Source organism: Microtus pennsylvanicus, chromosome 8, assembly GCF_037038515.1.
Source record: "Microtus pennsylvanicus isolate mMicPen1 chromosome 8, mMicPen1.hap1, whole genome shotgun sequence".
Taxonomy (NCBI): Eukaryota; Metazoa; Chordata; class Mammalia; order Rodentia; family Cricetidae; genus Microtus; species Microtus pennsylvanicus.
The window spans coordinates 84877804-84890227 of record NC_134586.1 but is presented as its reverse complement, the minus strand read 5'-3'; the positions used below and the strand labels follow the sequence as shown (position 1 = coordinate 84890227).

Below are 12424 nucleotides of genomic sequence, written 5' to 3'. Positions count from 1 at the left end.
TCAGGCCTCACACAGCTCCGTTCCTCCGGGTAGCTCCTGTTGCCTTCTGGTTCTTACAGTTCCTGAGTGAATGTTCGTCATGAGTTTGTTTGCTGCAGTCTCTCTTCCCCCTTTTGATTTTTAAATTTCATTGTACATGTTCATTGTACCGTGGCACCATGTTGCATAGGGGCATTTTCACACAAATACATATTGTAAGTTGAGCACACCCGTCCATATTCCCTCACCCCCCATTTCCCATTTGCTCTCCTGTTCCCTTCTGTCCCCTAGACAGTTTCACTTCTGCTTTTGTATAAGCACATGCATGATTTTATGTGTCTATAAAATTTAAGAACCCCAGATGAGAAAAGACAGGATATTTGTCTTTATGAGACTGGTTTAATTTAATGTGATTTTCTCTGGTTACATCTGCTTTCCTTCAAATGCCATATCTTATATTCCCTTGTCTCCCCTTTCTGTCTTTACTTAGATTCTTCATCTAATACTATCCACACATACCTTCTTATGTTATACTCTCTTGAGTGTGTTCTTCTACCTTATGTACCTTTCTCCCGTAGGTCACTCCTGGGGGGCCCTTGATATTCATTCTACTTGATAAACTTCAGACCGAGCTTCACATTTTATATTTGGTATATACAAAACCCCTAGATGCATCTGTTTTTTTTTTTTTTTTTTGATTTTTGTTTTTAAAGCCCTGGCTGACTTAGAATTCACTCTGTAGACCAGAAAAGAAAGACTAGCCTGAAATTCAGGGATCTGCCTATTACTGCCTTCTAAGTGCTGGCACAAACTATCCAGCTCTGGCTTGTTTACTATGCCATATACTTTTGGGCACACTGTTTTCAGATAGTTGGTACTTAAAAATATGTAAGTCAAATTATTTCTCAGAAATTATTTCCCAAGAACAGTTTTAAGTGGTGATTTGGCTTTAAACAGTGATTTTTCCTGTCATAAGCAATAGCTCCTCTGAATAGGTAACTAGCATTGTTTCTGCCTGAGATCAAATTTTACCCTTGCTTCTTATTTATTCTAACAGTGTGGCCAGTTGCTTGAGCTGTAAGCCTACTCAGTAAATGAAGGAAAACAATAGTATTGGAAGTGCTTGTAACAATATTATAGCGAGCCGGGCGGTGGTGGCGCACTCCTTTAATCCCAGCACTTGGGAGGCAGAGGCAGGCGGATCTCTGTGAGTTCGAGACCAGCCTGGTCTACAAGAGCTAGTTCCAGGACAGGCTCCAAAACCACAGAGAAACCCTGTCTTGAAAAACCAAAAAAAAAAAAAAAGGGGGGGGGGCCTGTACTAAACAATATTATAGCGATTGAAAATGAGATTGCCTGTAAAGCATTAGCAACGATGCAGTAAGCGCTCACACATGCTTCTTTACTACCAGAACAAAAGAATGGAAACCCACTTACAACAAGCCAGAAGCTAAGGGCCTTTCAGTTGGTTTCTTTCCTGTACTCTTCATCTAATAAGGGTAAAGGTGCACCAGCTCTTTCCCTGACTGTGCTCTAGTAGATACATTGTAGTACTCAGCTCTTTCCCTGACTGTGCTCTGGTAGATACATTGTAGTACTCAGCTCTTTCCCTGACTACATTCTGGTAGCTACATTGTAGTACTCAGCTCTTTCCCTGACTGTGCTCTAGTAGATACATTGTAGTACTCAGCTCTTTCCCTGACTGTGCTCTGGTAGATACATTGTAGTACTCAGCTCTTTCCCTGACTACATTCTGGTAGCTACATTGTAGTACTCAGCTCTTTCCCTGACTACACTCTGGTAGCTACATTGTAGTACTCAGCTCTTTCCCTGACTACTCTCTGGTAGATACATTGTAGTACTCAGCTCTTTCCCTGACTACACTCTGGTAGATACATTGTAGTACTCAGCTCTTTCCCTGACTACACTCTGGTAGCTACATTGTAGTACTCAGCTCTTTCCCTGACTGTGCTCTAGTAGATACATTGTAGTACTCAGCTCTTTCCCTGACTGTGCTCTAGTAGATACATTGTAGTACTCAGCTCTTTCCCTGACTACACTCTGGTAGCTACATTGTAGTACTCAGCTCTTTCCCTGACTACTCTCTGGTAGATACATTGTAGTACTCAGCTCTTTCCCTGACTACACTCTGGTAGATATGTCTAACTTTGTCAATGTCGCATATGCTACCACACTCACATAGCGTATTCCAAGGGTGCATGCTGTCATCACAGGACTGGGTCTTTGTCATCTTTCTTTATCGTGGTCCCTTACAGCAGCCCTCCTCTTAGGCACTCTGAACTGCTTCCCCTTCTATATTGCTTGGTGCCAGCTCCAAAGCGTTTAGAGCAGTCTGTGCCCCAAACCCTTTGACAGCTCATAGGGTAACTTGAGCGGGAGTGGTGGGGTGAGGCTGTAGGAGTTGACAGACTCCCTGGTAGGCAGACATAGGAAGAGGGGCTGTGAATAGATTATAAAGATAGAGAGTTCTGAGATTGCTCAGCTTCTTCCTCACAGTCCTGACCTGAGACAAAAGACTGGCAGCTTACAAAGGCCTGCTAGGTTTTTACTCTTTCCAGTACCCCCTCATCCTTGCCTGTGGACCACTCGGACAAGTTCAAGACCAAACCAGGATGTGTTTACCCTGAACTTGTGGACCTATTAGCTTCCCTGGTTCTATTCAAACTGACCAACCCTAAACGGCCCCTTCAGAAGTTCTTTAAAATTCCCCATTATCAATGAGAGGCCAGGGTTTGGTGTCTGTGTCCCTAAGCAGGGGTCCTTCTTTCTGTGTACCCTGCCATATGTCTATGTGTTTCTTCACCTTAATAAAAAGCCTTCCTTTGCTGTGTGTGCGTGTGAGCATGTGTGTGCATTCATGTGTGTGCGTGCGCACGTTCTCCCAGAGATTCTGGTCTGTGAAAACTGTCTCCGTGACTCTATCTGTCAAGAAACATTCTAGTGGATTTTGTTCTGCCCCAGCTTCTTTCTTTTTTTTTATTTTTATTTTTTTGGTTTTTCGAGACAGGGTTTCTCTGTGGTTTTGGAGCCTGTCCTGGAACTAGCTCTTGTAGACCAGGCTGGTCTCGAACTCACAGAGATCCGCCTGCCTCTGCCTCCCAAGTGCTGGGATTAAAGGCGTGTGCCCAGCTCCTTTCTTAAGAAATTGTGGCTGGCTGGTAGCTTGAGGTATCGGTGGGAGCTGCTGAATGGCACGAGCAGCCATAACCAGAGCCGGAGCTGCCGGTTAAACCTGATTAAGATGACGACCTCCCCAAAGCACCGAGACTTTGTGGCAGAGCCCATGGGGGAAAAGACCAGTGGGGAGCCTGGCCAGGATTGGTGAAGTCCTGGGCAAGAAGCTGGAGGAAAGGGGCTTTGATAAGGCTTATGTGGTTCTTGGCCAGTTCCTGGTGCTATAGAAAGATGAAGACCTCTTTCCAGAATGGCTGAAAGACATGTGTGGTGCCAATGCCAAGCAGTCCCGGGACTGCTTTGGGTGCCTTCGAGAATGGTGTGATGCCTTCTGGTAGTGCACTCTGGGTCCTCCTCAACTGCCCAGCCACAAAATCTAGTCTCCAGAGTCAGCAGCTGGGTGGGGCTCCTCCCTGACCCCATGAAGGAAGACATTGCTGTTGTCACAGTCACCTCCTGTGTACTCCGGGGTCTTTTGGGAGTTCTCTTCTCCACAGCCTTTCATCTGTTTTGGAATTCTTGCCCTTGCATCCCTTGCCCCTCCTCCCCCTGCAGGTCCATGGCAACAGCTACCAGCTTTCCTGAATGGATTTCTGGCCCCTTTCTCCCTCCTTTCACCATCTGTTGGATGCCCTTTGGCTCCTTTTTTTTTTTTTTTTTTTTTTTTTTTTTTTTTTTTAGTCACTCTCCTTATAAACATGTCTAGACTAATAAAGTCAGTGGCCTTCCTGGCTGGTCTTCTGTGTTGGAAAGCAGGTGGACTGGGATTGAACACATCTACCTCACTTCTTTTCAGTGCAGACCGAAACTGGTGGCTTCCCTTTCCCCTCCTAAGAGGGAGTCACCCTAGCCATGTGGGCCTTGGGCAGGTGCCCTAGGTGTCCCAATTCCTAAATAATGTGGGAAAGACTGTGGGTTGATTTCTTCCTGGGAGCCAGGTGGGCTGCAGGCTTCCAGATGTCAACAGTTGGTCAAGCAGCACCTGGTGGAAAAGTCAGTAGGAGTCAAAGTTACCCGGAAGAGGGTGGGTAGGATGTAGATAAGAGGTCACCTGCCAGTCATTCTGTCACCTGCTCTCCGCCTCTGGGAAGAACGAGTGGGATGCTTGCTGTTTGTCCAGCTACCATAGCAATGAAATAGTTAAACGTGAAAACTAAATTCCAGTCCCGCTGTTGTCAAGCTCATGTGGACACCTGAAACTGATGTCTTTGTGAGCATTTTTAAATTATTCGATTTTGGAGAGGTGAAGAGATTTGGGGCTCAGAAAAGCAAGTTTGCCCATGAACTTGCTGCAAGAAAATAGCCACTTGAACTCAGATTGTAATTTGGTAGACTGTTCTGTGTCATGTAACCAATGATCTCTGAGGCTCAGCTTCCTCATATGGGTGAGGGCTGTGGGGACCAGGTACAATTCTGCTTACACTCACTCCTGCTTGGTGTTCATTCCACCAACAGAAAGCACCACTGATGTGGGGAAGGCCTTGGTCCTGCCTCAGAGTGAAGTGTCAGGCTTTGTTGACTCCCCATGGGAAGCCTTACCCTTTCTGAGGAGTGCAGGGCAGGGTGGAGAGGGAGTGGGAACAGGGATAACTGTAAAATGAGAAAAATTGTATTTAAAAAATAATTAATAAAAAAGAAAAAAGTGTAAAAAAAAATAAAGAAAAAAAGAAATTGTGGTTGGATTTGTGTCTTGGGTTTTTGTTTGTTTATTTATAATGATTAAGTCTAAGGCGCCTCCCATGCTAAGCACTTTATTCACAACTGGTCTCCAAGACTGCTGTACACCCAGCTGCTCTAGTTTTTAACAAAAGCATCAAGTCTCATTTCCCTAGGTATCAGGCAGATATTTTGAGATGAGCTGATGCTGTATGTGTGTATGAGAAAATCAAGTTGAAATCGGGACAGATGTTCTAAGAGCAGGAATAAAGTATTTTTTAACAATAAATGTAAGGATGAGAATCTTAATGACTCGTTATTTTCTTCCTATAATGTAGGATGTCAAAACACGGTCGAACAATCATCTTCTCCATTCATCAGCCTCGGTATTCCATCTTTAAGTTGTTCGACAGCCTCACCTTATTGGCCTCAGGGAAACTCATGTTCCATGGGCCTGCGCAGGTGGCTTTGGAGTACTTTGCCTCAGCAGGTATGGTTGGTTGTTTCCCATGTGGTGGGTCCTTCCCTCCCATGTGGCTAGAGCAGATGGTCCACAGGACTGCTGTTTAGTCTCCATGCTGGCCTTCCTCTCTCCTAACATGCTTGCTCAGGTCTGTGTCTCTTCATTGTGCTGTTTGAACATCTGTGGCATTTGTGTCTAAGTGTATCTCTCTAATGGGCCCGGGCTGCTTCTCTTCCCCAGTCATGGTGGCCTTGCCCTGAAAGTGCAGTGGTTATCTGTAGACTCACAGTTAGCACTTCGGTCAGTTGAACAGTTTTGGGAAGGACGTAGGATTGTTGTCTCCTTGACTACAGGGCAGGTCCCAGCTTTTCTAGTCACCAGGCAGGTGATCTTGGTGGGTTTTCCAGAGGACTCATGGAAGGATGCTTAACTTTCTGGTGGCATTAGGTTGCCAGTTTAGTGTGTGAGTGGGTCTGAGTGACTAGTCTCAACTCTCACTTTGATGAGCCTGCATTTTTGGCTCTTCTGAGTTGCTTTCTTCTATTGCAGATTAAATTGCATGATTTCTTTGTATTTTTAGGAGCGTCTGCATTATAAATGTGCCCACGTGTAGGGCTGGTGCCCTGAGAGGTCAGAATAGAGCACCTGACCCCTTAGTACTAGGATCACAGAAGGTTCTGAGCTACCATGGGGGAGTTCTAGGAGCCAAACCTGGGTCCTCTACAAGAACAAGTGCTCTTAACTGCTGAGCCATCTCTTCAACCCTGTGATTTCATTTTAAATGCAGTGGTTTTCATTTTTATAGATGATTATAGATGATTCTTCATGACCTCAAATAAAATTATAAATATTTGTTATCCATCATCCTTAATTTTTAAAAACTTAATCTGTCATTTAAAATAAGTGAGCATATCTTGGTTAAGAGCCCTGGCTTCTCTTCCAGGAGACCTTGGTTTGATTCCCAGCACTCACGGGATAACTCTTAACTGTCTGTAATTCTAATCCCCAGAGATCCTGTCTTCTGTCTCTACATGTAGACACCAGGCCCACATGTGGTATACAGACATACATTCAGGCAAAATATCCATACACATTAAGAAAAAAAGATTTTTGAAGAAAAATGAGAATAATTGAGCCCACATGAGTGGAACGTTCAGTGGCTGTTGTTTTGAGAAGACTTCAGGCCAGTTTGAGAGGACTGTGAAGTTGAGGTCAGAGGTTAAGGTGTGCTGTACTGTCCATGTTCTCTGAGAATGCGGACCAGAGCTTGCATTCCCTTTGGCTCTGTGGCAGTATGACAGATGAGAATTGCAGCCTCTCCACTCAGCTAAAGAAGCGATAATGATGCCAACCTGATGTCAGAGAACACAAGGACTGCTAATGTTTTCCTTTCCTGACCTGGATTTAGATCTTGGAGGGAAGAGTAGCAACACCAGATCGTATCAGTAGCCCTTTGCAGGCCGTAGTTTATGGTGAACACCAACGTAAGATGCTCCCGAGTGTCCAGAATATTGGTGAAGGGAAAGAGTGAGAAGAGGGAGAACTTGTTAGGTTCTGCCTTCCCAAGCCTCCACTCCTTCACCCTCTGTGTTTTCTAAGACCATTGTGTTTGTGTCCTTGCATTGCCTTCTCTTCTAGGTTACCAGTGTGAACCGTACAATAACCCTGCTGATTTCTTCCTGGATGTCATCAATGGAGATTCTTCTGCTGTAGTGTTAAATAGAGAGGAAGAACCCCAGAGAGGTGTGTGACTCGCGTAGAGTTTTCATTGGTGTCTGTTGCTTTGATGACCCATAGGAGTGTGGCTCACGAATACATGCTCTCATAGGCCAGGCAGGACTACATAGTGAGATCTTGCCTCAAAACAAAGCAAAAAGATGCTTTTGAAATTCATGTTAATTCAGCATGAAAGTTGTCAGTAGGCAGACTGTTGTTTGTAAGTGCTTGGGTGTTTATCTAATTTGTAAATGAGTGTTTTCCTGAAAGGCTCAGTTGTGAGGCAACTTTCCACTTTAAAACGGTTATTTTTAGAGTGTTAGTCAGGGTTCTCTAGAGGAATAGAACTGATAGATTGGATATGTATATATGTGTGCATGAATGAGCGTGGTTTACAGGCTGTGGTCCAGCTAGTTAAAAATGGCCGTCTACCAACAGAAAGTCCGAGAGTCCAGTAGTTGTTCATTCCGTGAGGCTAGGTATCTCACCTGGTATGTTGGAATCCTGAAGAAGTAGTCTCTAACGCCAATGACGGAATGCCTCAGCGGCAGGATATATGAACCCACCAGTAAGACTGAGGACAAGGGGGAAGAATCAAGAGCTTCCTTTTTCCATGTCTTTTATATATGCTGCCAGCACGAAATTTAGGATGAGTTTTCCCATCTTAAAAGGTCCGGATTTAGGGTTGGTCTTCCCACCTCAAGTTAGTCAACCCATAAAAATCACTCAGGTGTATCTAGCCATTTGGATTTTAACTAATTCCAGATGTAGTCAACTTGACAACTAAGAATAGCCATCACAAGTGTTTTATAAACGAACTGGATAAGGTGTCTCAGTGCTTTTAATCCCAGCTTGTCATCACTTGAGATGCAGAGAGGCAGAGCCAGGGAGATACCTGTGAGTTCAAGGCTAGCCTGGTCTACATAGCAAGTTTCAGGCCTGCCAGGACTATATAATGATATCCTATTTCAAAACAAACAAACAAATATACAAACAAACCCCAAGAAATGGCAAGTTTTGCATTTGAGTATAGTAAAAGGCAAAAAAAAAAATTCTAACTCTGTACAGTAGTATAATGTCTATTTGAATAATTAGGGTCTAAACTGATAGAAAGTCAGTGAGTTTATCATAAGATGTGGTCATGCACAGATAAATTAGCTGTTTCTGTGATATGTAAATCAATAACAGAGTAACTTTATTATTTTGAGAGTATTTTTCTGTGCAGCCCTGGCTGGCCTTGAACTCATTATGTTATGTAGACCAGACTGTCCCCAGATTTAGAGATCCATTTGCCTCTGCGTGCTGAATGCTGGGATTAAAGGCACACGCCACCGCGTCTGTCCCCACTCCAGAGGTAGTGGGATCTGGGAGGATGGAGAGGATAAATGAGGTGAACTAAAGAGTAAAGCTCCGATGTGTTCAAGCTGTACACAATCACAAGGACAAACCTCACATGGCAAAAAAAAAAAAGCAAAAACTGTGTGACATTAATTGAATAATAGCAGGAAGCCATAATGAGTGATCTTAAGTAAACTCACTCCTATCTGCTCCACCTAGGAGGAGCACACATTCCAAGAAGAATTCCACGTTTTGAAGAAACTGAGGTCACAAGGTGTCCAAGGTGTCTTAGTTAGGCTTTTATTGCTGTGAGGGGACACCACAACCACAGCAACTCTTATTTAAAAAAGCATTTAATTGGGGCTGACCTTAATTTTGTTGGTTCAGAGGTTTAGTCCATTGTCATCATGGTGACAGGCAGACATGATGCTGCAGAGTAGCTGAGAGTTCTACATCTGGATCCTCGAGGAGCAGGAAGAGGCAGACACTGTGTCTGGTTTGAGCTTCTGAGACCTCAGAGCCCACCCCCAGTGACATACTTCCTCCAATAAAAACACACATGTTCCAGCAAGAACACACCTCCTAATAGTGCCAGTTCTTATGAGCCCTTGGGACCATTTTCATTCAAACACAAGACTAGTTTTCTTGGAGTGTTCTCTCAAGCACTTAGAATTCTCTTTACATTACTCCATTCCTAGACCATGTTCTGACATATGCCCAGCCAATATTTTATTATATATATATATATATATATATATATATATATATATATATATACACACACACACCCACGCACACACACATATATATCACATGCAATATTATATACATATATACACAATTCTAGAATTAAGGGATTATAGAAGTATGGAACCGTAGAAAAATGAGTTAAATTAGTTGTTATGTGTTAATATTTCACTTCTTTATCCACATTTATCCAAAGAAAACAAAACTGAAGAGCCCTCCAAGAGAGAGAAGCCAATAATAGAAAACTTAGCTGAGTTTTATGCCAACTCCTCCATCTACAGAGAAACAAAAGCTGAATTAGATCAACTTCCAAGGAATCAAAAAAAGAAAGGAATATTAGCCTTCAAAGAGACGACGTATACTACCTCCTTCTGTCATCAACTCAGATGGATTGCCAGGCGTTCATTCAAAAACTTGCTGGGGAACCCTCAGGCCTCCGTAGCTCAGGTAACCTGACAGATGCGAGCTGTGCTATGAAATACTCACAAGGACAAACTTGGCTCCTGGTCTTCTTGCCCTGCTACTTTTATTTATTTTCTAGTTTTCTGTCATTTCCACTGTATCTTTATTAACAGATACTGAAGTTTCACTTTCAAATTGCATAAACAACACTCTTTGTGGTTCTCTCCCCTGAGTAGTAAAATCTGATAAAAGTTATTCTTAGTTCTTGAACTTACAAAAATGCTCATTTGTCCTGGTTTGTCTTTGGTGTCATACCTTACTGACTTTTGCGTAGGATATTTTTGGTAGTCTATGTTTTTGATTTCCATGAGCATTGAGTTGATACAGTGTGTCATGGTGTTGTCCTGATACATCTTTTCTTCTATTTGTAATAGTTGAACTTTGGTTTGAACCAGTTAGTTATTTACATGATTTAGACTTAGCATATAACCAGAGGTGACTGTATTTGGAAGATCTCAGAACGAGTGTGGTGTCTGTATAAAAATATTTCATCTGTTTAGTGTACTAACATTTTTCTGATCAAAGCCATTTGGAAGAGACTATCAGCCTCTTGTAGAGCCACTAACGGCTGGCTATGGACTTGCATGTTTTATGCCTGTTATGACTGCACCACAAACATCACTCCGAACACACTTTCAAAAAATATTAAATATATTTTCATAAAGATATGATAACACTTTTGAAGAATTGTATTACATTTTTTGTTTAAAAATGCAGAGGTCGGATGCAGAAATCTCATAGATACGTTCCTTCATTCTATTATACAAGACTTGGCATAGCTGTTCCAAGTTTGCTTTTCTCTTTGCTGTGGTGAAACACCGACCTAATGAAACAGTGGGAGGAAAGGTTACAGGTTAGAGTCCACTATGGAGGGCAGGAAGGTGGGAATTGAGGCAGAGAGCGTGGAGGCCACTGCTTTCTGACTTGTCTCCCCTGACTTTCTTACATAGATGAGGCTCACCTGCCAAGGATGGCCATTTGCCATAGTGGGACGATCCCTCCTACATACGTTAGGAATAAAGAAAATGCCCGTGTCCAGACTGTCCACCAGCCACTCTAGTGGAGGCAGTTTTTCCACGGAGGTTCCATCTTCCCTGCTGTGTCAAGTTGACAACCCACACTAGCCACCATAAAAATAAAATATAAAATAAATATAAAAGTAAAAATATGCCAGGGTAATAGGCTTTCCCCTTGCTAAATTTCTATCTTAATAGCAAAGAGACTTGTAATTCTCTCGTGAATATGGTATTTCCAGGTCTTCAGAGCACATACTTCTCTTGCAGGGGACCTGCATTCATCCCCAGTCACCTCTAACTCAAGCTCCAATAGGAACTGACACCTCAGGCCTCCTTGGGCACATGCTCTCATGTGTACTAGTGTGCACGCATGCACACACTCATGCACACACACACACACACACACACACACACACACACACACACACACTCTTGATGCTTTAAGCTAGAAGAGTTGACTTTTTCATAAACACAAATATTATGTATTGCTGAAGCTATATAGACTATTAAACGTATGCGTATAGTTTAGTTCCGTCATGCTGTACTTTGTTTTGATACTGTTAAAGTATTAAGAATTTTTTGAGCTTTGAAATTTCAATATATATATATAAATGGATATTTCATTTTTAGATGAGCATTTCATACATTTTAAAAATTACCTGCTGATAATATATTAATAAATATAATCCTCCAAATAAATAACATTATATAATCTTTGCCCCTTGCTTCTTGAAGCATCCTTAAAAGACTTCTTCTCCAAAGTGTTGCTGGTGCGGTCTCCCTGGGGGCAGTCTGCGCAGATCGGTTAGGAGAGAGGAGGTGACTGTGAGGGTGCAGAGGAAGCATCTCGGGGTGTTGTGGGGCAGGAGGCCCAGTGGGTGGATGGAGAAGCGGTGAGAGAGGAGACGATAATGAAAGCCCCTGAATGTCCCACAGAAAGAAGGGGTTTTTGTTTTGTTTTCTTTTTTGCTTTGTTTGTTTGTTGTGTTTTTTTGTCAGTGATGCTGCACAGACTGAGCTCACCCCTACTTCTACTTGGGGGGTGTGTTCATTAATTTTTTTATCTTCAACATTAAAAGACAAGACATCCTGTTCTCACTTGAACCTCTTGTATGAAACTTTGTCCATTGGCACAAAAGTTTAATTCAGTTCAGTTCAGAACTCTTAGTCACTTGGACTTTGGTTTGTCCTCAAAATAACCTCTTCAGGTTTCCTATGCACCATTCACAGATCCAGTGTCTGACCTGGGACTTCCCTGACTGCTGGAGCAGTGGAAGGAATCTTAGGGGCTATTCTGTTGACTGACAGCAAATGCTTGGTTTTCAGTTTACTCTAGAAAGCAGTCTAATAATGTATTCTATCCCATACGTTCCCAGGAACCCTATCATAACCAAGTGTACAAAGTGAGATTGGACTTTATATGTATATTTTAAAATAATAAATAATATGCAAGCATTTTAATCTCTAATGGGAACTCTTTTATCTTCATTTTCCTTTTTGAAAAGCTAATTGTCACAATCGTACTGGCACTGATTATTGGTGCGATTTACTTTGACCTGAAAAATGATTCCTCAGGAATCCAGAATAGGTAAGTAAATTTGGATTTTCCCCCATTCTGTAGGATAGAAATGAGTATGGACTTGTTCTAAGCAAAATAAAAGAGAAAAGTATAGTTTACAAAAGTAGTACAGTAGTCTACTCCAGAGGCAGAGCAACAAAATTTGGATCTTGGTTTTGAAAAAATAGTGTTCTTTCTTTAAAGTGTTCTTTCTTTCTTATGAATATTGATTAAGGATTTAACCTTAATACAAGTTCATGGTAAACATCACTGTATCATTGTAGGTCGAAATGA

At 42.4% G+C, this 12424-nt stretch overlaps 1 protein-coding gene and 1 pseudogene across 4 annotated transcripts in view; both read left to right on the top strand.

Moving 5' to 3' along the window:
* The window catches only part of LOC142856475 (broad substrate specificity ATP-binding cassette transporter ABCG2), a 103563-nt gene that overhangs the window by 80055 nt on the left and 11084 nt on the right, over window positions 1-12424 (top strand). For all 4 annotated transcript variants that reach the window (XM_075983958.1, XM_075983959.1, XM_075983960.1 and 1 more), the window contains 4 exons: window positions 5169-5320; window positions 6932-7036; window positions 9291-9541; window positions 12078-12160. In XM_075983958.1, coding sequence (XP_075840073.1) covers window positions 5169-5320; window positions 6932-7036; window positions 9291-9541; window positions 12078-12160 — 591 coding nt within the window. The remainder of the gene's footprint in view (window positions 1-5168; window positions 5321-6931; window positions 7037-9290; window positions 9542-12077; window positions 12161-12424) is intronic.
* LOC142856476 (barrier-to-autointegration factor pseudogene) lies at window positions 3162-3622 on the top strand (annotated as a pseudogene).